At 44.2% G+C, this 22,138-nt stretch overlaps 1 protein-coding gene across 4 annotated transcripts in view; it reads left to right on the top strand.

Moving 5' to 3' along the window:
- Positions 1 to 22,138, top strand: part of LRP8 (LDL receptor related protein 8) — a 206,908-nt gene that overhangs the window by 170,125 nt on the left and 14,645 nt on the right. Inside the window, exons 5-10 of one of the 4 annotated variants that reach the window (XM_076340176.1) lie at positions 8,619 to 8,981; positions 15,467 to 15,589; positions 15,937 to 16,059; positions 19,006 to 19,125; positions 19,255 to 19,380; positions 21,213 to 21,384. In XM_076340176.1, the coding sequence (XP_076196291.1) occupies positions 8,619 to 8,981; positions 15,467 to 15,589; positions 15,937 to 16,059; positions 19,006 to 19,125; positions 19,255 to 19,380; positions 21,213 to 21,384 (1,027 nt within the window). The remainder of the gene's footprint in view (positions 1 to 8,618; positions 8,982 to 15,466; positions 15,590 to 15,936; positions 16,060 to 19,005; positions 19,126 to 19,254; positions 19,381 to 21,212; positions 21,385 to 22,138) is intronic. The other 3 variants (XM_076340177.1, XM_076340178.1, XM_076340179.1) reach the window with 3 other exon arrangements.

Below are 22,138 nucleotides of genomic sequence, written 5' to 3' on the forward strand. Positions count from 1 at the left end.
TGCATGAACTTAGGTTAGAGGTAAGATAGTTATTGCATTTGTTGAGAATTAAACCCTAAAGCCATGGCCTAAGCTCTGCCAGGGCTCTACCTGCAAAAGGTTAGGGCAAAATGGCTTTGTTTTCCCTACTGCTGTGTCTTGAGCTTAGGTTTAAAAAAGAACAGACACGCGTAACATTCTGCAAATGGTTTCCCAGTACTGAGTGCTGCCTCGCTCACCACAGCAGGCTTTGGTGGTGGCCTCTGCACATTTGCTCTGTGCTGATCCCTCAGTTACAGATAAATTGTCTGTATCAGTATGTTCCATGAATAATTTATTCTTTAAAGCGTAATAGATGAAAACACAATATGAAAACAAGACAATTTAAAATTTGGTACTTTTACGATGTTTCCCTGAAAGTACACTAGGAAAAAAGAGTAGATGCAAAGAACATACTGCAAGCACGTGCTCACGTGCACGTGCACACGCACCCCAAATGATAATTTTTCCCAGAGTTGTGGAAGAGTGGTATGAAAGAACTGGTTTTATACAAAGATCTGTGGATAATTAAAACTAAAGCCTAATACTGCTGGACTGCATGTTACCTGTGCGCGCGCACAAAAGCTTTGTTCTGCTGCTTTTTCTGTACTTTAGCTGGAGAAGTTGTCTTTGATTCTTCTTTCCAATCTCCCATGTCATACTGTCAGAGGAGCAAAAATTGGCCTGTAGTTATGTTTATCTTCTGGGCAGTCTATCTTTCAACAGTTAGAGCTCTTGGAGTTGAAATAGCCAAGAAATTGCATCTCTTATTGCCAAATATGATTGTATTTCATGTCCCTGAAGTGCTTTCTTCATAAGAATGGAGCTATAATTCTGAGCCTATTCATCCAAAAAGCAAGAATTTGTTTAGTTTTATTAAGGGAAATCTCCTGTAGCTGTCAGTGCCAATGATCGTGTTATGATGGCAGATATGTGGGTAGGAGTTCCATCCTTCAGTGGCCACAGGTACATATGCGTTACGCTAATTAATGAGTGCTTAACAGTTTTGCTTCCTGAGCATATGATCTGAAGACTGAATCAGAATCAGTTAGCTTGAACTCAGTACAGTCCTACGCAGGAGATATAATGTTTGATGCAAAACCAAAAAAAAAGCTGTTTTATGAGTCATGTTAATGGATAAAACAACATCTGAATGTTATCTTAGTGGCTGAAATACTCTATTTTCATATAGAGGAAGATATAATGGTTGGATTAACTTTGCTTATATTTTGCAAAGAAATTTGTTTACTTGATAAAATACAACTGGGAAGGTTTAGCTCACAATAAAATACACTTCAATACACTTATTTTTTCCAAAAAGTTTAAAATAATTGCTCATGTTGTACAATTGATTCTTCCTCTCAGCCCAAATCCAGCAAAGTGCTGCCTTCTATTTCAAAGCCATAGAAACTGAAGGGCAAATACTAATGCCATAGAAATCTCACTACTATTAAAGTGAGTGCAGTTAGTACATGACCCTTACACTTTTAATTGCAGTGAGTGTCACTCACTGCTTAAATTTTCCATTTGAGTAGAAAATCTAAGACATTTTTTCTAAAAATGATTGCCATTCTTTTGTGGAATTGTGGGTACGTTATGTGGGTACGTTGTTTACATCATATAATAGCTGTGCCCCCGATATCACATAAGTGAAAATAATTAAGGGCTGGTTGTTTCCTGAAGAGTCTGTCAATCTCTCCCCGCCCAAAACCACCACAGTGGTCTTGTCTTTATAGACTTGGTCAATATAGTATGTGCTTATATTCATAACGTTGAATCTGGCTACACTGAATTCTGCTAATTGTCTCGTATCCTAGATGCTTCTTTTTTAAGGTACTCTTTCCTTCAGATCAGTTCCTTGCAAACTGTTTTATTTCAAAAGCATCTTTTTAATTGTTATTGAACCTACATTAAAACTCACTTTGGATCACTGTTCCTAGAGAAATGTGAGAGACAGTTGGGTAAATGGGGGGTGAGATGTGACAACTCTGTGTTTCCTTGTTTTGTCTATGCTCCAGAAGAGTTAAAAGTACTATGTTCTAAATGCAGTGAATATTTAAGTCTAATAGTGAAGCAAACTGCAATAAGAAGAAATACCTCCTCTTAGAGAGAATTCCCATCAAGCAAAGTAAATTAGTGGAAGTGGAGATTTTAAGGGGCAGTGACCTCATTGCTTGAAATGTGAGCACTGCTTTGCCCCTCATTACTCAGCTGAGTTAAAACCTGTGAGCCCATGGCTGCTGTAGCTACCAGATTATCATGCTAAAGCCAGGCTTTTCTGTCTGCCTTACCTGTTTGGCCCGTTGGTTCAGAAACGTATCCTGAGGGTGGCCAATGTGGCTTTTCTTTGCTCTGTTTTTCACAGATAGGCCTGTGCAGCGATTCCATCAACGAAGAATTCTACCTAAGAATTAAGACTTTTTTCTTTCTCTACAGGTGCTTTTGAGGCATGCACAGTTTTCATGACGTGAGAGTATCTGCACAAGCATTAGCAGTGCACATAGCTTTGTAGTGTCAGTTGCTGTTCCCTTGTTCCTTATCTGTGTTCAATAAAGATAAGTATTGTAGACTGTTACAGACCTCCAGGATTCCCTTCTTACTTATGGTGGTGTAAAAGACACGATTGATTCTGGTGGAACGGTTCAGTTTTCCAACTGGTTAAACTGGTGCCATCCCTGTGCTTGGGAATGTATGGGTAAGGAGGAAGTGGCAGGCCAGCGACATAGCTGTGGACCAACAGACATGGGTTTGAATTTCTTGCCTTTCCCAGTCAGAAAAAAAACAGAGCTTGCAAATTTTCTGAGAATAAAACAAATTGTGCTGTCATTTGCCAATGTGACTAAAGTGTAGCTTTTAAGATTCTGATGAAGTCTCTCTCCTGAGCTGAACATAAGAAAGCAGAACGCAATGGAGAAAACAGGCAGATATAACAAGGCAGTTTGTGTCTCTGTATTAGCAGATGAGCACAGAGTGGAAGTCTGCCCAATGGATGGAAGGTGAGATCTATGGAGTAGGCTTTTCCTGGCAAAGTGTCTGTGATTTAAACTCTGCAATGGCAAAATTAACTCCTGGTCATGCAGAAAGTTCTATGCAGGCAATCCTCATAACCACAGGGAGTCCTGCTGAATCCAAGAGGTCTGCGTATACAGTAATGTGGTTTTTGTTTGTACTTGTACAGGATCAAGGCCCTGTTCAGAAATGCTCTGTTCTGGTTGCTGGAAGAACGTTTATATATTCCTCAGAAATACAGAATTTTGTGTGATAATATTAGAGCAGCTGTTAGTTTCATGGATATTATCAGATGTTTCTGAGGGATTTGCCAAATTGGTGTAATTTGTAAAATTACCGTTTTAATAAGCAAGTCATGTCTGAGGGAATAGGAGTGAGCTTGTCCCGTACAGGTTTCAATTTTCAAAGTCAGAAAAGAAACCCACTAAACGCATCCCAGGATATTTTTTTCCATTTAAATTTTGGCTACTACCAAACATCTCCAATCTGATTCAGCTGATTATATTCCAATCAGAATATAAAAGAGTAATAATAATGTCTTTATCCCCACAGGATCCCCATGGGGTGTCTTGGATTTTAGCAAAAAGCAGCACAGTATCAACCTTAGGCATTCTGACCATCCTTTTTTTCTCCCAAGCTGCTTTATTTTACTCCTAAACCCTCTACACTGGACTCACTTGTTCTTATTTTGAGGTCATTTTCAATCATTTAACCAGAAGAACCTGTGATAAACTTCCTAACACTTTCCTGGTATGAAGTAAAATTGAGGAGACTGCAAGTATGAGTTAGCAACCTTATTGCACATAAGTAAGATTAAAGACAGGGAAGAAATTCAGAGTGTACATACCTTTTGTACGTAAGCTGCTTCTCTTCATAAATTGTGGGGTCATAATTAATTCTATTTTCAGAAAATTAAACCACTTTGAATGAATATGTGATTCTCAGCAAATATATTCTAAATCAGTAAATACATTTTTGAACCAACTAAAATTTATCAGCAGGGGCTTTTGCATCTGGTTGCTTCATTATAATTAACTAATACTATGCAAATACTGCTGCAGAGGGTGGAAAAATAACTCATTTGTGTTTGAGGGGAGCAGTGTGGCAAAGGCAGTGAGCGCATGCAAATATTAATTTGCAAGAGTGCGTGAGATGGCTCCTTAGCTACATTAGTGATTTGAACAATATCAGGAATTACTATTCCTTCTGCAGTCTTCATCTATGTGGGCTTTTTGGTATCAATCACCATAGCAACAACCACTGTTAGTAGTGAGACTGCAATTCAGCTGCATTATTCCCTCCATGGGAGGCCTGTCATTTTTTCAGAGCAATGTGCTTCAAGGTCATCTTCATTTACCTCCATCTCTTTTGCTGTCCCTCCTGAAGGGCAGCTTTCCGTGGGAAACTTGTCCTTCTAGGCATGAGTCCATGCTTTAAAGACTGGCATTTGACCGAAGATCTGTATGAAATATTCAGATATTTGATAATCACACCAATTGTCTGCAGACAAAACAAATGATTTAGATACAATTAAGCCTGAAAATAAATACTAGTTAAATAAAACTAACATGATGACAGCATTGGTAACTGGCCTGGGAGTTCCAACTTAATTTAGCCTGTCTGGACTCTGTGACCTCCTTATCCATGGTCCAGCTCAGAGATTAATTTATGTGGGCTGTGGTAGCTGGGTTTGCACTTTGTGCAGAATACCTGAGCAGATGGAGCTCAGGCATTCTACTCCTGCAGCCATGTGGAGCTCAGATCCTAAACCTCACAGCTTAGGAGAGTTTCTGAAGCCCACCAGCCTCTTCTGCCAGTGTTGAAGCGGTGATAAATCAACAGCAGATCTCTCCCTCCCCAGTGCAAATGTTAGTATCAGCCTTTGCCTTCTTTAAAAGATCCATGATCAGATTTAAGCAAACAAGAAATTTTGAGCCACACTTTTTTTAAGTTGCTTTGGGGAGGGTGTCAGAAAACTGCAGTGTAATAATTCATCTTATTTTCTTCTCTTCAGTATCAGTAATTGCTGTTTACCACAAATTTTACCAAATAATTATCTTTCTTTAAGCCATTCATGTAATTGCAAGTGGAACTAACTTTTTTGGAGGAGAGAGATGAATTAAATATCTGACTTTTACTGAAAAGCTAGAAAATCTTAGATTAGCAGTGGCAGCAGTTATAGTCCATTGTACATAATTCCCATCTCCTATTAATGATGGATATCTTGTTTATTTCATATTTTGAGTTTTATTCAGATTTGAGGATCCATGCTTGGTAGAGATGTTCATTGTAGAAACATTGTTATGTACAAATATATATTTTTTTGAAATTACAGTTCTCAAAGAGTGCCCTGTATCTTCAGAGCATTCTACTTTTCTCTATAAGCACTTAAAAAGCATGTGGTAGAATTATTTTAATTTTTTGGTGCAGCACCTGAGCTAAGATTGTCCCTGCTGCACCAGACTACTCACTAAAGCTTCTGGTTAAATCCTGGCTCCGGGCAAAAAAAGAACCAGCCGGTACTGAAACACTAGCTCCACAACTGCAATCTCTCTCTCTCTCTCTCTCTCTCTCTCTCTCTCTCTCTCTCTCTCTCTCTCTCTTTTTTTTTTTTAAAATTTCCTCTATCCAGAGACTGCTTCTGCTCCACTCTCCTCAAAAGATGTGACAAGACTGCAGCTGGAGGCTGTGAGGCAAAAACTGTGACAGTTGTGCTCTGTGTATTGGCATATATTACAAGGCAGAAATTAATGCAGAACACCTCTGGTATATATTGTCTATAGGCCAAAGCGCATGTACACTACCATTTAGATGTGATATTTTGCTTCCTAAAACTGTGAAGAACCTTAATGGATTACAGTACTCTACAAAACTGCTTTTGTAATTATGCTTGTTTACTGCTTTGAAGCCTGTTGGTTAAACGCTTCTTCTAGATAAACATTTCCAAGATTTCTACTGGGATCACTTCATATTTGAAGTAGGTTTTGCACCTTAGAGTACAACATTTATTAATTTCTTTGGCACTAAGGCAAGCAAGCTAATATTTATTTCCTTTGTTTTGCATGAATAAGCTTACAATAGGACAGGTAGCAAAATCAGAGAAAGCAAACAAATTGCTCAAGTCGAAGAAAAAATACCCCAGTGATCATTTAATTACTATTCACACATTTTGGATTTAAATGCTCTGGAGGCAGTGAAATGCTATAGTGATGGGACTGCGTAGGTACCCTGACAGATTTATGAGGAAATGTGAAGTAAACTGTCCCTGGGACTTGACTTCCCCATCCTCATCTCTCCAGGTGCTATGTAAGACAATTTGTAGTGCTGCACTTTACTAGGTTCTTCAAACCAGCACCAAACCATGCAGCAGGGACCCCGAAGAGCATGAGCGTGCTGGCTCTCGCCTAGGTACAAAGGGATTGTAAGCAGCTTTTCTCCTCTGTTGTCTGTTTGTGCCAGAGCAAGTCCCCGAGTGGCTGGAAGCTGCAGGCTTTGCTTTATCCTGGCACGCCCTGCGGATTTTAGCTGTCAGAGAGGATAACGGAAGGGTGAGAGGAATTGGGACGTTATCTGCCTTCCCGTGGCCAGCAGGAGAGCCAGCTGCACACAGAGACAGAGGTCTCTGCTGGAGGCATGTGTGACCTGGAAGGAACTGTGCCATTTGAGCTGGCCTGAAGATGGTCATTAGGTCTGTAAATGAAGAAAGGGGCATTTTTATTTCTTGAGTTCACCAGGAGGTGCCTAGAGCAGCCTTCTGTAGTGAGGGACCATGTGCTCCCATTTGGCATGGCCGTTGGCTGCTAGTGCGCGAACTGCAGTGGCGCCTGTGACAGCTCTGGTGGCTGTCCAGCAGCCTCCTTGTCGTGGCACAGTGGTAGGAGCCCATCAGTCTTACTGGTTGTCCCAGCAGCGTATAGCTGCTGTAATTGCAGGCAGGAAGACCTGAGCACAAAGAGCTGCTCTTCTGCTGCCTAGGCCTTGTCCCAGTGCAGGTGATGCCCTGTCAGTGCTGGTGCCGCTGCCCCTGGCTTTAGCTGCACAAGTGAGTTGCAGAGATTGATCCCCACCTAAGGACCAGGGTGGTGGGAAGGGGAAGTTAGCAGCAGCCAGACTGCTGTGCTTGTTCAGTGGAGGGAGAACTTGTAGTCTCTAGTGCTGTCATCACACTAAATTTAATTTTTAAAAAGAAATAAAATAATCATGACCATGCGATTTTTCTAGCTAGTAATTCACAAGCTTCACTGAGAAAGTCCTCATGAGAGGTTACAAAAGCTGAAGTGCTTCTATTTTCTGGCTGCGATTATCAGTAATTTTATCTCTGTACTGGGATTTGTAGGTGCAGAGGAGGAGCTTTTGTGCCAACTTCCATTGTCTGTATCCCACACGTATGTTTATCAGTCACTAATTTGCCAATACAGCAGATTTCTGAAGGGAAATGCGTACAGGCAGAAGGAGGGGTGGAGGTGGGACCAGGAAAACAACAAGGGAAAAAAGATGGGCTCATTACAGTTGGGGGAAAGGAAATTAATGCACATTTGGAGTGTGCAAATCATTACAGCCTTGCCCAAAAATTAGGGATCAAAGGACTATGCAAAATTTTGCTCACTGATCTGAGATTCATCAAAATAATGCCAGAGAAGCAATTTCTTCTTCTTAGCCTTGATCTGTTACAGAAACTGTAGATAGCCCTAGAAATATTCCTGTTTCTCACTTCTTTTTTAAATAGACTAGTAAGATTATAACTGTTTACCTTAAATTTCCACTTGGCGGTTTTGGTTCCCTCACACCTTGATGAAATAAAGTGACTGTGAACTGCACATTGTTGGAATACCTGAAAGTTTAATTTGAGCAGGCTTCTGTGGTTCAGCTGTCCATTAGGCTTGCAGAGGAGAGTACTCCACTCAGCTTCCTATCTGACAAACGCCTCATTTGTATGTTAATGTTGAGTTGTGATTTCCAGGGAAGGCGTTCAGTGTGTTGTAAAGGGCCTTACTGGCAGATTGCAGCTAAATTGATGCTCAACTCACTAAATATTTACCCTACACATCCCACTTAATATGTCCAAAACCAGGCACACTGTGAAATCCTGAAACCTGATTCTGTGCTTGTGAAAGTCAGGAAACTGGTAATGTCAGCGTGGAGCAAAGCGAAGCGCTATGCGAGTCCACCAGTACATGCCAGCACACCTCCAGCCCGCCCTGCAATCTCGCCACTCTTTCCGTGCTGTGACCCCATACACTGGGGCTTGCCTAGCTGCTCTTGCCTCAACACCAGGGCAGCGCTGCAGCTGGCCCCCCACTTTTCCTACCTGCAGTTCTTGCAGCCCTGCTGCCCCTTCTTCTTCAGGGCTGCCCATGGCCCATAAGAGGATGCATCCTATGGCACAGCTGGGGAGATGACCACTGCGTCTTCACCTGCTCCTTGCCATGTAGTTTACCATAGGGAAAAACGTTTTGGGTTAGGACAGCCAAGGTAATGCTTTTGTGCCCTTGCCCTCCCCATCTCAGACATTCCTAATGTGCTAAAGCTGGCACAGTGGTGAGGGGTAGGTTGGAGACCTCACAGCTCACCTGTTTGTTTTTATTCCCAAGCCTGTTCTCCCAATGAGTTCCAGTGCAGTAACAAGTCGTGCATCTCCATGATCTTCGTGTGTGATGGTGACAATGACTGCGGGGATGGCAGCGATGAAAGAAAATGCTCCCCTCTGACCTGTAACCCCAATGAGTTCCAGTGCAACAACAGCGTGTGCATCCCGGAGCTGTGGGTCTGCGATAACCAGCCGGACTGTGAGGATCAGTCGGACGAGTCCGTAGAGAAGTGTGGCTATGATGCCAAGGCCCTCAACACCTGCGCGGCTCATGAGTTCCAGTGCAGCAATGGTGAATGCATCCACCTGAACTGGAAGTGCGATGGGGACGAAGACTGCAAGGACAAGTCTGATGAGCAGGATTGCCGTGAGTGTCTGCAGGGGTAGGATAGCGCTGAGGGCTCTCCTTTGTGGGGGAGAGGGGCCAGAAGGCTGCTGTGGGCTGTGTTCTAAGGCGAGTCTTTGATGTCTATGCAGCAACTGTGTGCCTGACAAGGAGCATTTGTGTCCCAAATGGCATGGTTGGGTGCCCAGCCCAGCAGGGTCAAGTATATTCCAGACTCCTTTCATGCTTTTTCCTTGAGGATTCAGAGAGGAGGTGCAAGAGCTGTTGGATGGTACCGTGCCTCAGAAGAGATCTGTTTCACTAGAACGTCAGGGAATGGAGAATGGAAAAAATGTTCAAAGCCCTCAGGCTGCATGGTGGGGTCACAGCCTGGAGGTTAGAAGCCGCAATGCTAAAGGGAATATATGATCAGCAGAAAAAAAATAATTAATTTTCTGCCTCTGAAATTAGAGTATACTGAACAAGGCAGTCAAGAGCAGCACCCCTGAAGAATCCAGTTTGAAATGCACTTTGAGCTTGGCTTGATAAAGGCACAGAGCTAATAAATAATGGATTTCTTTTCAGCTGGCTTTATGCATTTAACATGGTGTTGTTGGTGTGTGTGGTATTTTGAATGTTTCATCCATTTTTAGCCACTAAACTCTTCAAGCTGGTCACTTACCTGAGGAGGGAGAGAGAGACAGACAAGAAAATAAGAGCAAAATGTTTTGCTAAAATATTCATAATCACAAGATTGAAATAAAATATTTACATAGCTGTATATATTTAGCAGCTCTGACACTGGGCCACCTCTGGGGAGGAAGGCAGCAACCAGCTGCAGAAACCAGACATTTTTGCGGAAGTACCTAAGAAAATTTACCACTTTCGCCAGCACCATCTTTTCATATCCATGACAACACTGAGTCCAGGCTGGTGAGCTCAGAGCAGCTGTGTGGGAGAGCCCTTCAAGGAGCGGGGGATCAGACTCTCTCCCAGGCAGACAGAGGCAAATGTAAATTCAGTGGCTTCTTTAGCAAGAGGAGGAGGATGTAGTAAGTCCTGGACACCACTGTTTACACTGCTGGAGAGCACAGGGGATGAGTCACAGGTAACCCTGGAGCTGCTGTGCCTTTAAAAGAACCAAGGCCTCTTTTAAGAGAGGTGAGAGCAGAGTAGGAGAAACCAAATATGTTTTGTTAGGAAGAGAGCAGCTTTGACTGCTGGGTACAAGGATATCATCGCTGTCAACCCCATTCTGAGTAGGGATGGGTTAGGTAGGATGTCTTTTCCTTCTTCTCCAAGAAGGGCGTACAAGAGCTGACAGAGCTCTTGGGCAGCAGGTACTCGGGCAGTACTTCCAGGGTCTGAAGCGTCGCAGGGATAGTGAAGTCAGGAGGTGAAGTTTCACTTCATTTCAGTATGAAGTGAAAGCCAGGCAGGAGCATGTCCAGTGGAGATGTGCACTGCTAGCTGGGACAGCCTGTGTTGTTTGGTGCCTGTTTTTCATTCTGAGACCTGCTGCAGACAATCTTGTATTTGTATGCCCTCCAAATCAGGAGGCAGTGGCTAGGCCCACATTACAAGTGAAGAACTAGTGTCTGGCGCAGGGGACTCCCAGTAGAACTGATCTCTGTCCCACAGGTTGCATTCCGTGCGGTGACAGCAACCTGGCAGGATGGCTGAGTTTAGACAACTCAGGAGAGGGAAAGGTGAGCTCCCTTCTATTTCCAAGTGGTGAAAGAGGGGAACAGCTTACAGATGGCACTTTCTGATGAAATGTCTCTAAAATTTCAATCCCTGTTGTTCAGCTTGAAAGGAATTTTTTTAAGTCTTTTACAGGCCCCATTTACTTTGACACTGCTGCATGAGAGGAGTGGAACTGTCCCCATGTACCTTGCCGAGGCATAGGGAGCACTCTGTTCCCCAGCTTCTTTCCTTGATCTGACAGACACCAGCAATACCCAGCTAAGCTCAAACTGCCAAGACATGAGGCCCAAAAGGAGCACGGCTCTGACAGCATCCCTCAGCTACAGAGCAGCTTCACCCAGTAGCACCTCTGGATACGCCAAGGGCAGCCTCCCTGGGGCAGAGGACGCAGCTGGACACCGCTGCAGCACAGCACAGTGCTGACAACCAGTGGAGGGAAGGAGGAAACGTGGCAGAAGTGACTTGAGACAATTGTATCTCTGACTAGCGGAGATATAGCACCCGAGGTTTTTTTCCAGTAAGTCTCGGTACAGCACAATGTGCAGCTTATCTACCCAGGAGAAATGAGCTTGTGAGCTGCTTCTGCTGCTTTCAGTCCTGTGGGCCAGGAAACAGTGGGTTTCGAAGCCCCATGTTTTAGCTGCTGCAGTGCTCCTCTGTACAGAGTGCCTGGTTCTGCCCTTTACACTCGTGCAAACTAGGAGTCACCCCAGTGCCAAAGAGGTGCATAAGCCTGCTGCTTTTTACACCACAGGGAGGGGAATCTCTATGGTAGTAGCCAGGAGAGAACTTGCAGCAATGAGTGCTCGTGTAGCTGATGGGTCAACTGGGTCAGAGTCAAAACTAATGTTGCTTCCCCATCCTAAATGCAGCTCTTGCTTGGATGCATGTGCCTGCAGTAAGAAATTGACATTTGAGAGCTCTGGAAACTCAGCATCACTGTTTATCTGTTGGACTGAAGAGTTTAGGGATTGACCTCTATTATTTTTTTTTACTCTCCAGAAATTCTCTTTTTGAGATCAGTATCGCGTGGCACGCAGGGAGTTATGGGTGTATGACACTGCTTCGTCCCCTTAGCAACAGGGATGGCACAAGTACCACTAGGTTTTACTTCATTAAAACTGCAGATACCAGCACTGTGTCTTCTCTTGTGAATGCGAATCATACGGGGTTTGCATTGTATAAAATAGAGGGATGGGAGCTAATGCTTTAAAAAAAAGTCATGAGGCCATCACCAGTCATTTGTTATAATCATCTTGGGGTGATAAACGAGTAGAGCAGAGATGAAGGGTGACAATTGGTGAACAGGTTTTGGCAGCAAGACAGCAAATAAATAGGAGGGAATGAGGCATTTCAGGAAAGCTGTGTGAGAACATTGAGTGGTTGTTTTTTTTCCCTAGCATATATATTCAAATATGTATATATATTTATAAGATGAACATTAGGTTAGATTTATTAGTCTCCAAATCTGGAAAAGTTATATTTTAAAATGTCCTTTGCAACTCACATTAGGGCATCCAGGAGGGAGAATAAATAATGATTACAACTGACAGCTAGAAAACAGATCCCTTGAGACCTGACCTCACACTTTTGTGCCTCTGTCTCCCCATCTATAAAATGGGATTGATGCATTTTGCAAATGCTGGGGTTTTCTTGAGATTAAGTTCATTTCTGGGGGGAAAAAAAACCCAGAAGACAGAAGAAACACAGGCTCAGACTTGGAATCTGGAATTTATCTGCTGAATTTGAGCAATACAGCCTTGTGCCCAGTAGTTGCAAATGGGAAGTGTGTCTGTTTGAGTGTGCCTGTTAATTTATCAGGGCTTTGGTAAATTGTTTCATATTTGATTTGAAGAGCAGAGGAGATGGCTTATAAAAGTGCTGAGACTTCACTGATTTAAACCCTCCAAAATAGCACAGCAATTTTCTGAACACCTTGTGCAAATAAGCAGCACAGCTTTTCCCTCCTTTTGGGATATTGCTCTGCTTTGGGAATAGTCCTGATGGCAACCTGCTGTCAACTCTGCCAGTGGTGCTGAGATGGGTTCATGTCCTGGCTTCAGGATAACAAAGTTCCTGGCCCTCTCCCCTCAAACTTACGCTCTCCAGGCCAGGTATAAACATAGCGTTCTCTCTCCTCCTACTGAAAAACACACCAAAAAAATAGAAATGCTGTATATGCATTTTAATATCTTTGTGATCAGTAAGAGTTGTTACTGTATTGCTCTTTTTAGATGTCTGTTAAGAGGCTCAGGGGCCATTCCTCAAAGGTCTGAACTTCTACAGCTCTGCTGGAGTGGGAAGTGAGCCAGGAAACCAAGCCTGGTCTCCAAACTTCTGTCTCTTCTTCTTGAAGCAAAAGCTTTGTGCAATGATGTTGTACAGTCCCACATCTGTGTTTTGCAGTCCTTGCAGCAACCGAGCTAAGAGCTGTGCTGTCATTTTTCTCTCAGTCTTGTGGTGCTTGTGCAACATTGTCTTTGCAGTTCCTGCAAAATTCTCCTTCATTTTAATTTGTTTTAGGATTAGAAACCTTTCTATTCTTAGCATCTAGCTATAGCTTCTTTTTAGAAGAGCTTTGGAGATTACAATTGAGGACAATTAGTAGGTTTTATATCGGCTGCCTTCCAAATCTGTAGCTGTTGTCATGCAGATTTGCTTGATAAACTGGAGACCTGTTCCTGCTCCAGGAAAGACAAGACCCCCATTGGCTTTAATTACATGTTACACTTTTGTGGGGGGTTAATACTTATAGTCAGAAGTGGAGGACCATCCCTTCCTGTCTCCACATATAGAATTTGCTACAGAAAAGGTGAAGTAAACTGTTTTTCATGTTGGGGGTGAAGACAAGAAATAATTGTGGCAAGGGAATTTTCAGCTAGACAGTAGGAAAAGCTTTGCAATGGCCAAGGTTTAGCTTGGAAGAGGTCAGGATTGCCTAGGGGTAAGGTGGTCTCTCCATCATCAGGGCTTCTCCAGGCAGGTGGTTGTACATGGCAGGAACGGTTCAAGCAGAAGTGCCTCTGCCTCCCTGCAGGAGCTCTCAGTGCTACTTCCAGATCTGTGATCTGTAATTCTCACAGACAACAGCTTTGTTTCTTCCTCTCCTTCATTTTTCTCCATTTAGAGCAGCAGTTCCCACATGCTTAGTTCAGAGCTGCTGTCCCAGATGTCCCACTGTTTCCCATTTCTGTGCCTGGGTTTATTAGCTGAAATGTGGCGACACGGCTGGTCCCATAACTATGCTTATTGCTTGAGATTTTTTTCTTGCTTTGCAGCTTTTTACTAATATAGTGCATATGGCTTTCCTCTCCAAGGAGCAGTGCTATTTCCAAACTTTCCTCGTGTGAATACTGTGTATTTCTAAAGGCAGGATTTCTCCTTTCCCCCACCAGCCCTGCAGTTGTGGCTTTCCCTGTATCTTGTGCCCTTCGCTGGCTGAAGATGCACTAGAGCTAAGTCCAGTGAAGCAGTCATGAATCTGGATCCTGCATCCTGTGGGATGCAATCACCAATAATGCTGAGCCTTTGTGCAACTAATACTTTATGGTATCAGTGCTATCTCACTTCATGTCTGTGGCTCTTCCTGGGTTATCTGAAAGTAGTACTTTTTGTATTAGAACCAGTTTGTCAAATTGTCAAGGAAGGTCTGCCACGTAGCTCTCACCTCCCATGTAGTAACATCAGTGCTGACCTCTAGCTATTCAGAGGCAGTGATTTTCTGTCATATGATACCAGGATGCAATCAGCAAGATGGAAAGCCTAGAATCAAGAGCTCTCCAGAGTGCACTGCCTTAACAGGATTTTAAGAAAACATCTGTAAGACAGTCCTCTCAGAAGTAAGCTGCATAACATGTCCCAGGAATGAGGGCCCTGTTTTGCCAGTGAACTACAGGCTGCAGCCCTTCGATGGCTAGCAAGTGCCTGTACCCTTTGTCAGTGCAAGTCTGGTCCCAGCTAGGGAGGTCTCTCACTTAGTGTAACCTTAGGGAGGGAAACATGACTGCTTTTAGTATGGTCAGTGCAGCTGTCTGGTTTTTTTTCCCCAACTTTGCTGTTCATCAGATCTGTTTTGAGTCTGTAATAATCTGATCTGGGCAAATGAGCTTCAGGCTTGAAACCTGGCCTGACATTGTGGAGATGTTTTTGGCCTGTAACCCCAAGAAGCACCAAGCTGCAGTGCAGTGGAGCTCTTCTGCCTTCCAGTGGTCTGTTTAGCTCATGGGCATTTAGTAACCCGAATGACCATGTCTGTGTTGCTAGCTTTGTCCTGTGTGACCACGTTGGCTTTGGCAGAGAAAGTCAATACATGTCTCTTGCCCATGCCTTTAGCCCGAACGTGTTTTGAAATATATCTTAAATATAATTTTTTCTGAAGGAAGGAGAGCTAAGGAGCAGTTGCCTTTGCCTACCCAGTGCCACCCTGCACTCCTAGTTAAAAAACAGCCTAGCCTCTCACATAGACTGAAGACCCCGGAAGGGCTCCACTGCTGATAGTTTTGCTGCCTGCTTGCTTTCTTGTGTCTCACCGAGAAGCCTCACTGCCTGCACTGATTCTGTTTTGACTAGATCTGCTCATATGGGCTTTGGGGCTCTTTTCCCAAGGACGTAGAGGGTGATCTGGGATGGCAGAGGGGCACAGGAGGACAGTGGCTGAGGCAGCTGCTGCCTCTGTTGCTTTGTTGGAAGCAGCCAATGCTCTGTGGTGTTTGCCAACAGAGGGTGCAAAACTCCAGCCGTGTCAGAGGTATGTGGCTAAAAGGTACCACACAAAAGATTCAAGTCCTGTGTGGCTAATGCTTGAATGTGTTGTCTTAAAGCTCTGGTGACCTGCCGGCCAGATGAATTCCAGTGTGGCGATGGGACCTGTATCCACGGAGCAAAGCAGTGTGACAAGGTGCACGACTGTCCTGACAACAGCGACGAGGCAGGCTGCGTCCAAGGTAGGTACAGACAGCTCTGCACTCCTTGTGCTCCGTGGTGTAAGCCTGTGAGAGCTGCGTGGCCATTGGAAAGGGAAGAGGCCTGTGCTGTTTCTCTGGGCCATGGCAGGCTGCTTCCTGTTGAGAGTTTTAAGCCATTCTGGCAGTGGGGTTGCTTGGGAGAGTTGATTGTGCTGACCAGGCAGACTGCATGACTTGAAAAGTTCCTTGCATGATGGCTTAATGTTCATTTGCTTAATCCCATCCCATTTCTGCTAATGACACCCTCTTGAAGCTTTACATCAGGCTTTTTGTTGTCATGAGCCTCATCTAACTTAGTTGCTTTCCTCTCTTGCCCAACATGACAGAGTCAGCATGTGAAAGTCCCAGCAAGTTTCAGTGTAAGAGTGGAGAGTGCATTGACGGAGGCAAAGTGTGCGATTCACATAGAGACTGCAGGGACTGGTCTGACGAGCCTCTGAAAGAATGTGGTACAGTACTTGCCTTCTACGTGTTGCTCCTGTTGTAACTGCTTCCCCTCTTCTCCATCTGGTGCTCACAGCTTTGAGTGTAACCACATGTAGCTGCTAATGCTATTTCTCACTCTGCTCCTCTTTCCTTGCCTTTATTCCCTCATCACCCTTCATATGAATATAATTAGTAGCCTAGTCTGATCATCTGTAAGTTTGAACTGTGCCCTTCTCAGCTCAGCTTTTATTCTTGGAGGGATGTATGAACTAAGCCCGGGACTAGGAACCAGGAATTCCCCCTCTCCCCAGATACTACTGTCCTCCACAGCACAGACCAGTTTATTTAGCCTCATTGCCTAAATTATCTTTGAATTGTAAGATTATGATAACATCATAAAAATTTAGCATTGGGAACATGCTTTGAAGGTGAAAACACATAGAGTGGCGGCAATCACTGAGAGATGACTTCAGCTGTTTCTGGGTTTTACATGTTGTTGCTGGTTCCCTTAGAAATGACAGCAGGTTGCTCTCTGCAGCGTCCTGCCAGCTCTGGGCTAGTGAGAATGAGCAAGCCACGAGAGCCGCGTCTGCATGGGGGCTGTCAGAGTCAGCAAAACAGAAAGTTCCAGGCCAGAGAACTGTGCCACTCTCCCTAGGACAGCCCTTCTCCCACCTTTCCCACCAGGCATTGTGGGCACCAGCCCCAATCTGGAGCATCACTCAAACACATTTGTTTTTTTCCCTAGTGCAGAAATGTCTCAGACAGGCATCCCTTTCCATGACATCATGGAGCACCAGTAGCATGGAGCTCAGTGCCTGCCTCTTAAATAGCTCACATTCAGGAAGAACTGTCAGTCTCTCCTCTGTATCAGACAAGAAGTGTGTGTGCATGCCTAGTGAGGATGCTCTTACCTTGTGCTTTCAGTATGCCCTTGCTTTCTTCCACACTAATCCACACCTCCCTGTCTTTATGAGTGGGTGTTGCAACTTGTCTGTCTGTGGAGGTCTCTCAACAAAGCTGGCAGCCTGGTTTGTCTTAGGAGACTGGGCAGTGGCATGGCACAGCTGGGCTTGGTGCTCAACCTTACGGTGGTGACATGACTGACTTGGTGCAGTCCCAGGCTGGCAGTGGTGTTGTTTGAGTTAGGAAGCTGAGCAGAGAATACCCCCAAAGGAAACATGTTTCTTTAAGAGTACAGAATGATGTGGATTGCTGTGAACGTAACACCCATGCACAAGTAATCCATGCAGAAGGCAGGAGGTGCAGGACATGCTCCTCATCTTGGTGTGTCTGTCTAGCTGTGTGCTACACACTGCAATGCCCTCTGAGATTCCCCAAAAAAGCACGGCAGAAGACAGAATGTCATTTGTCTTATTTTAGGCAGGCAGTGAATATACTGCTGAAGTTTGGGTAATGGGCAGCAGCTGCCCAGCAGAAAGAGAACAGGCTAATGTCTCTGCCTGGCTCCTCCTCAGCTCCTATTGAGAAGCGCAGCAAGTGAACCAGCACTTAATTTACAGTCTCTAAATCCATTCCACAAAGCACCTCTGAAACCATGGGAATCATCTAAGTGAGGGTTTGCTAGTTTTGTTAGTCGAAACAGCCTTTGTAGTATTTTGCACAGAGCTTGTTGTACGTGTTTATGACCCAATTTGCTAGAGGCCTATGCAAGTGTAGGAATAGGTGATATCCATTAATAAACATCATTGAACAGTGACAACACACAATGTGACTCTGTGGACACTTTCTTGGAGCCTAGTGAACTCGCTGTATTAATAACATATTGATATCTATCTATATGTGTGTGTCTTTGATAGGAAGGTGAAAGCATCCCAAAGCTGAGATGGGTTTCCTTCTGGCATGGTATTTTCCTAGTCTTACTGACTTAATTGGCTTGTGGTTGTTTTCGTTTTCTTCCAAGAGTACTGGTTTAATGGCTCTGCTATACTGCTCACCTGCAGTGCGCAAGGAAGCAAGAAGTTAAAGATGAATGAAAAATTTGCCTTTAAATTGCATTATAGATTGAAGCAAATCAGTTTTGCTTGTTCTAGTTGAGCCCATTATCCCTGAAATCCCACAGCTTCTGTTCAGCAGTCTTACTTAGGGAGAGGACTTCCTCTTCACCTTGTGTAGGTTAATTACAACAACAACAAATGTTATTTCTGACAGGAAACCAGCTTTCCTCAGCCTCTCATTCAGTTCTAGTTACAAGAATCCATTTAGTCTGTTTTTCATTTCAGCACTTGAAAGCAGGATCAGAGAGGTGGCCTTGGATTAGACAGGGACCGAGGAGAGGATGGGGGCTGTTGCTTCATAAATGGCACTCTTGGGCTGATGCAGGCTGCCAGCAGAGACTGTCGTGTGGGAGGTGTTTGTGGGAGGACTGTATCTCAGTGCTAATGGAGTATCTCTGACAGACTGTACTTTGGTGTTTTCTGGAATTTTCACATAGATCATTCCTTGGAGCTAGATGGGAAAATAGTACAGTATTTCAAAATAGCTGGCCGCTGGGAGATGAGACTCCCCCAGCATGAATTATTAAAGCTGAGAGACTGTTCAGAAAAGTCAACATGAACCAGCACATGGGGAAGAAGGAGTCTCCTGGAGAGAGCCCGTAGGTCCCTTGGAAGTTTCTCACATGTGGCAGAACATGCTCAAAGCAGCAGCTCTCTGATGGGATGAGATGCAGAGATTCACATACGCTGTATCCCCGGGGCTCCCTGTTCATTTAGCCACTAGCTTTCAGTCCAAATGATCCTACAGTGTTGGTCTGGAATAATAAAGGGCGAGAAAGTGATATGGTGGTAGCTTCCTATCTGTGAAGTCACTCATATGCTTTATGGGGCCAGCTCCTGCTACCAAAAGCTGATAGGTACGGGAAAATTTCTGAGGACCCCTCTTAATTTTATTTAATCTTACAACTAAAAGCCCTCCTTTGTCATAGATAATCTGTATATCCCTTCCAGGTATTAATGAATGTTCTATGAACAATGGTGGTTGCTCACACATATGCAAAGACTTGAAGATCGGTTATGAATGTGAATGCCCGCTCGGATACAAGCTTCTGGATAAAAAAACGTGTGGAGGTAATTTACATGCAAACAGCAGTCCCTTGTGTTTCACCATACAGAGACGTGATTATATTCACTTCAGCGTTGCTCCATCACAGATGGTTTGATTTCAAGTTATTGATGGGTTTCAAACACTCCTTTCAGACATAGATGAATGTGAGAATCCAGACGCTTGTAGCCAGATCTGCATTAATTACAAGGGGGACTACAAGTGCGAGTGCTACGAGGGATATGAGATGGACACCCTGTCCAAGAACTGCAAAGCTGTAGGTAAGACAACGCCACAGGCACTTAAACTCTGCTTGCTCAACATCACAACTCCAATAAGAAAACATGCTTGCAGGGCTGAGGCTAGGGGAACAGAAAAGGAAACTAGAAAAGCAAGCAAGCAACGACATTTCATTTCGAGCAGCAGAGAACTGCTGCAGTGATAGCAGATGTGTCTCTAGGCAAGAACTACTGATCACGCAGATCAGAATATTTTAACAGTGTACAGAGCAAGATTACAGTCACTAGTTGGCTGTTTGAAGCTGAAACTAGAAAAGAAAGCGTCTTGACAGGTGTTATTAAAAACAGTGCAGCAAAAACATTTAGTGGTAGTAGTATTAAAAGGAAGAAAACATCCCAATTAAAGCACAGTAGGTTAGCCACCTCTCCACCTTCCCAACCTCTTACGCAAATACCAACATGAACACCAGCAGTTTGCTCGACCTTATTGCAAAAATGAAAGTTGAATTGTGCAAGAGTGAGCATTAGCCATGCTGGGGGTTTCTTTAATGGAAATAGTGGGTCTCCTGGGGAAGAGCGAGTTACCTGCAATAAAAAATTGCCACATTCATGTGGCCTCTTTCTTCCCAGGTTCTATATGGTATGCACAGTGTCCTGCTGTCCTCATAAAGTCTGTTAGTCTCACAGCTTCAGTGAGTTAGGACTGACCCAAATTCTGGGACACTGATCTGCTTGTTGGTTAGAAAATTCTGTTGAGCCCGAGAGTCTGTGCTGGGAGCCCTGCAGCACGACGTATTCCAGAGCTAGAACCTTGTCCCAGCTCTTCCCTTTCAGTATCATGTTCCTCAATCCCCAGTGGAAAGATGCTCTTTGCTAGCATCTTCTACTGGCAACTGTTGGAGACAAACCAGTCTAATCCACTAAAGCTCTTTCTGAGCCTCCCTCAAACACAGAGGCGCACAAAGAGCGAACTAAAGCTTTAGCTGTTTGACTCGCAGCTTATTTTAGTGACACTTAAGAACACAGAGAATCACATGCTCTGCTACTTGCAGAGGGCAAAGATGTGCACCTCTTGGTCTGAGCCTAGAGGCATAGGTGTCTGCCTCCTACAGTAGGAAACTGGCCTCCATGGGGGCCACTGTGAATAACTGTGGAGGCTAAGATTCTGGCTATGGTCTTCTAAGCAAAATAACTATTGGGTTTCTATGTGTCCTGCTCTGCTGTATTTTGGAAAATTCAGGTCAACTTTATGCTTTTTGAGAGGCTCTGGCCTGGGCTGGCCTGAGATCACAACTGCAGTAGCAGTATCACCAGGACCCAGGCTGCAGGCTCTGGCCCCACAAAAAAGAGATGTGAACTGTCTGAGCCCAATTGCTCAGGTGGACTGTGTGAGTTCTGCATGTACATGACAGTCTAAAATTCCTCCCTGGCAACAAGTTCTGGCTTTGCTGTATTCCATGTGGCTCTATCATGCCTCAAGTCTGGCTGCCTCCCTTCCCTCCAGCCAGCCTAGAGGGCCATCTCTTCCTTGTCCTGGCCATGAGTCACCAAAATCTGCCCCATGTATTTTGTATCTAAAATGTGTAACTGAAGGTGAGGACATTCCCCAGAGTTTTGCTTGTGGCTTAGCAGAATGAGCAGACCAAGAGCCAGTGTGCATCCAGTGACCACAGAGGTGCTGCAGTCCTCCGTGTCCACGTGTGATAGTTCTGCTTCTAGAAGCCATTTACACTTGCTTCTGGTATGGTGTAAAGCTTCCTTACAAAGCAGAACTATCAGTGACTGATAGTTCTGTTGTTGTTTGAGAAATGAAAGCTGAATGCAGCCGTTGGGTCAGCTGCTAAAATGACAAATGAGCTTATTTTCTGTGGTAGGCAAGAGTCCGTACCTGATCTTCACCAATCGCCATGAGGTCCGTAAGATAGACCTGGTGAAAAGGGACTACTCTCGCATCATTCCCATGCTGAAGAATGTTGTGGCGCTGGACGTGGAAGTGTCAACAAACAGAATATATTGGTGTGATTTGTTCTACCGAAAAATCTACAGGTAAGGGACAAGAGAATGTGTGTTTTGGTACCTTTCAAAAGCTATGGTTCAATCTGTACCCCTTAAGGACAATCTGTAGAGAACAATGCAGGGTACAGTGAACCTGAGGGCTTTTCTTCCCTTACTGGATTACCTGTTGTGGCCCAGACTTTGTGAGCTTTTTTAGGAATTGATAAAGAAATCAGGGGCTTGTGCCGTTTTCTGGTTTGATAATACAGGAAGGCTTTTTGTCAATAATAGATCCTGCTGCATTTGTGCAATTACACGTAGACTCTTGTTTACTGAATCATAATATTGCTAAGCGATGCTGCATGAGACTGCTGCTCTGCTGTGTGCTTGCTGTATGTGAAACCACAAAGGACTTAGCATCTGAAAGCACAAAGGAGGCAAATGGTGGGAGCAAGGAGGTAGCAACACAGATACTAGCTGCCCACTGTAGTCTCTGGTAGACTGGATTTAAATTCACAGCACTTGCCCACAGTACACATTCTGTAATTCTCATTCTCCCTCCTCCTTCAGCTGTTTTTATGGCATCCATCACAGTATTATGTACCGGGGCTTGTGAGCGTGCCTAGTCAAAAATGCATTTAATTTATGAGCTGAAAATCCCCCATGTATATTCTGATTTGCATAGCTATTGCACCCTATTGCAGCTTCTACAGTGATTTGTTCTGGATTTTAGCTAATGATCAGGGAAAGGTTGATTGGTTTCAGTGTGTGGGAGCCAAGCCAGGGTTTCTGCAGGCTGTGGTAG

Source organism: Aptenodytes patagonicus, chromosome 5, assembly GCF_965638725.1.
Source record: "Aptenodytes patagonicus chromosome 5, bAptPat1.pri.cur, whole genome shotgun sequence".
Classification (NCBI taxonomy): Eukaryota; Metazoa; Chordata; class Aves; order Sphenisciformes; family Spheniscidae; genus Aptenodytes; species Aptenodytes patagonicus.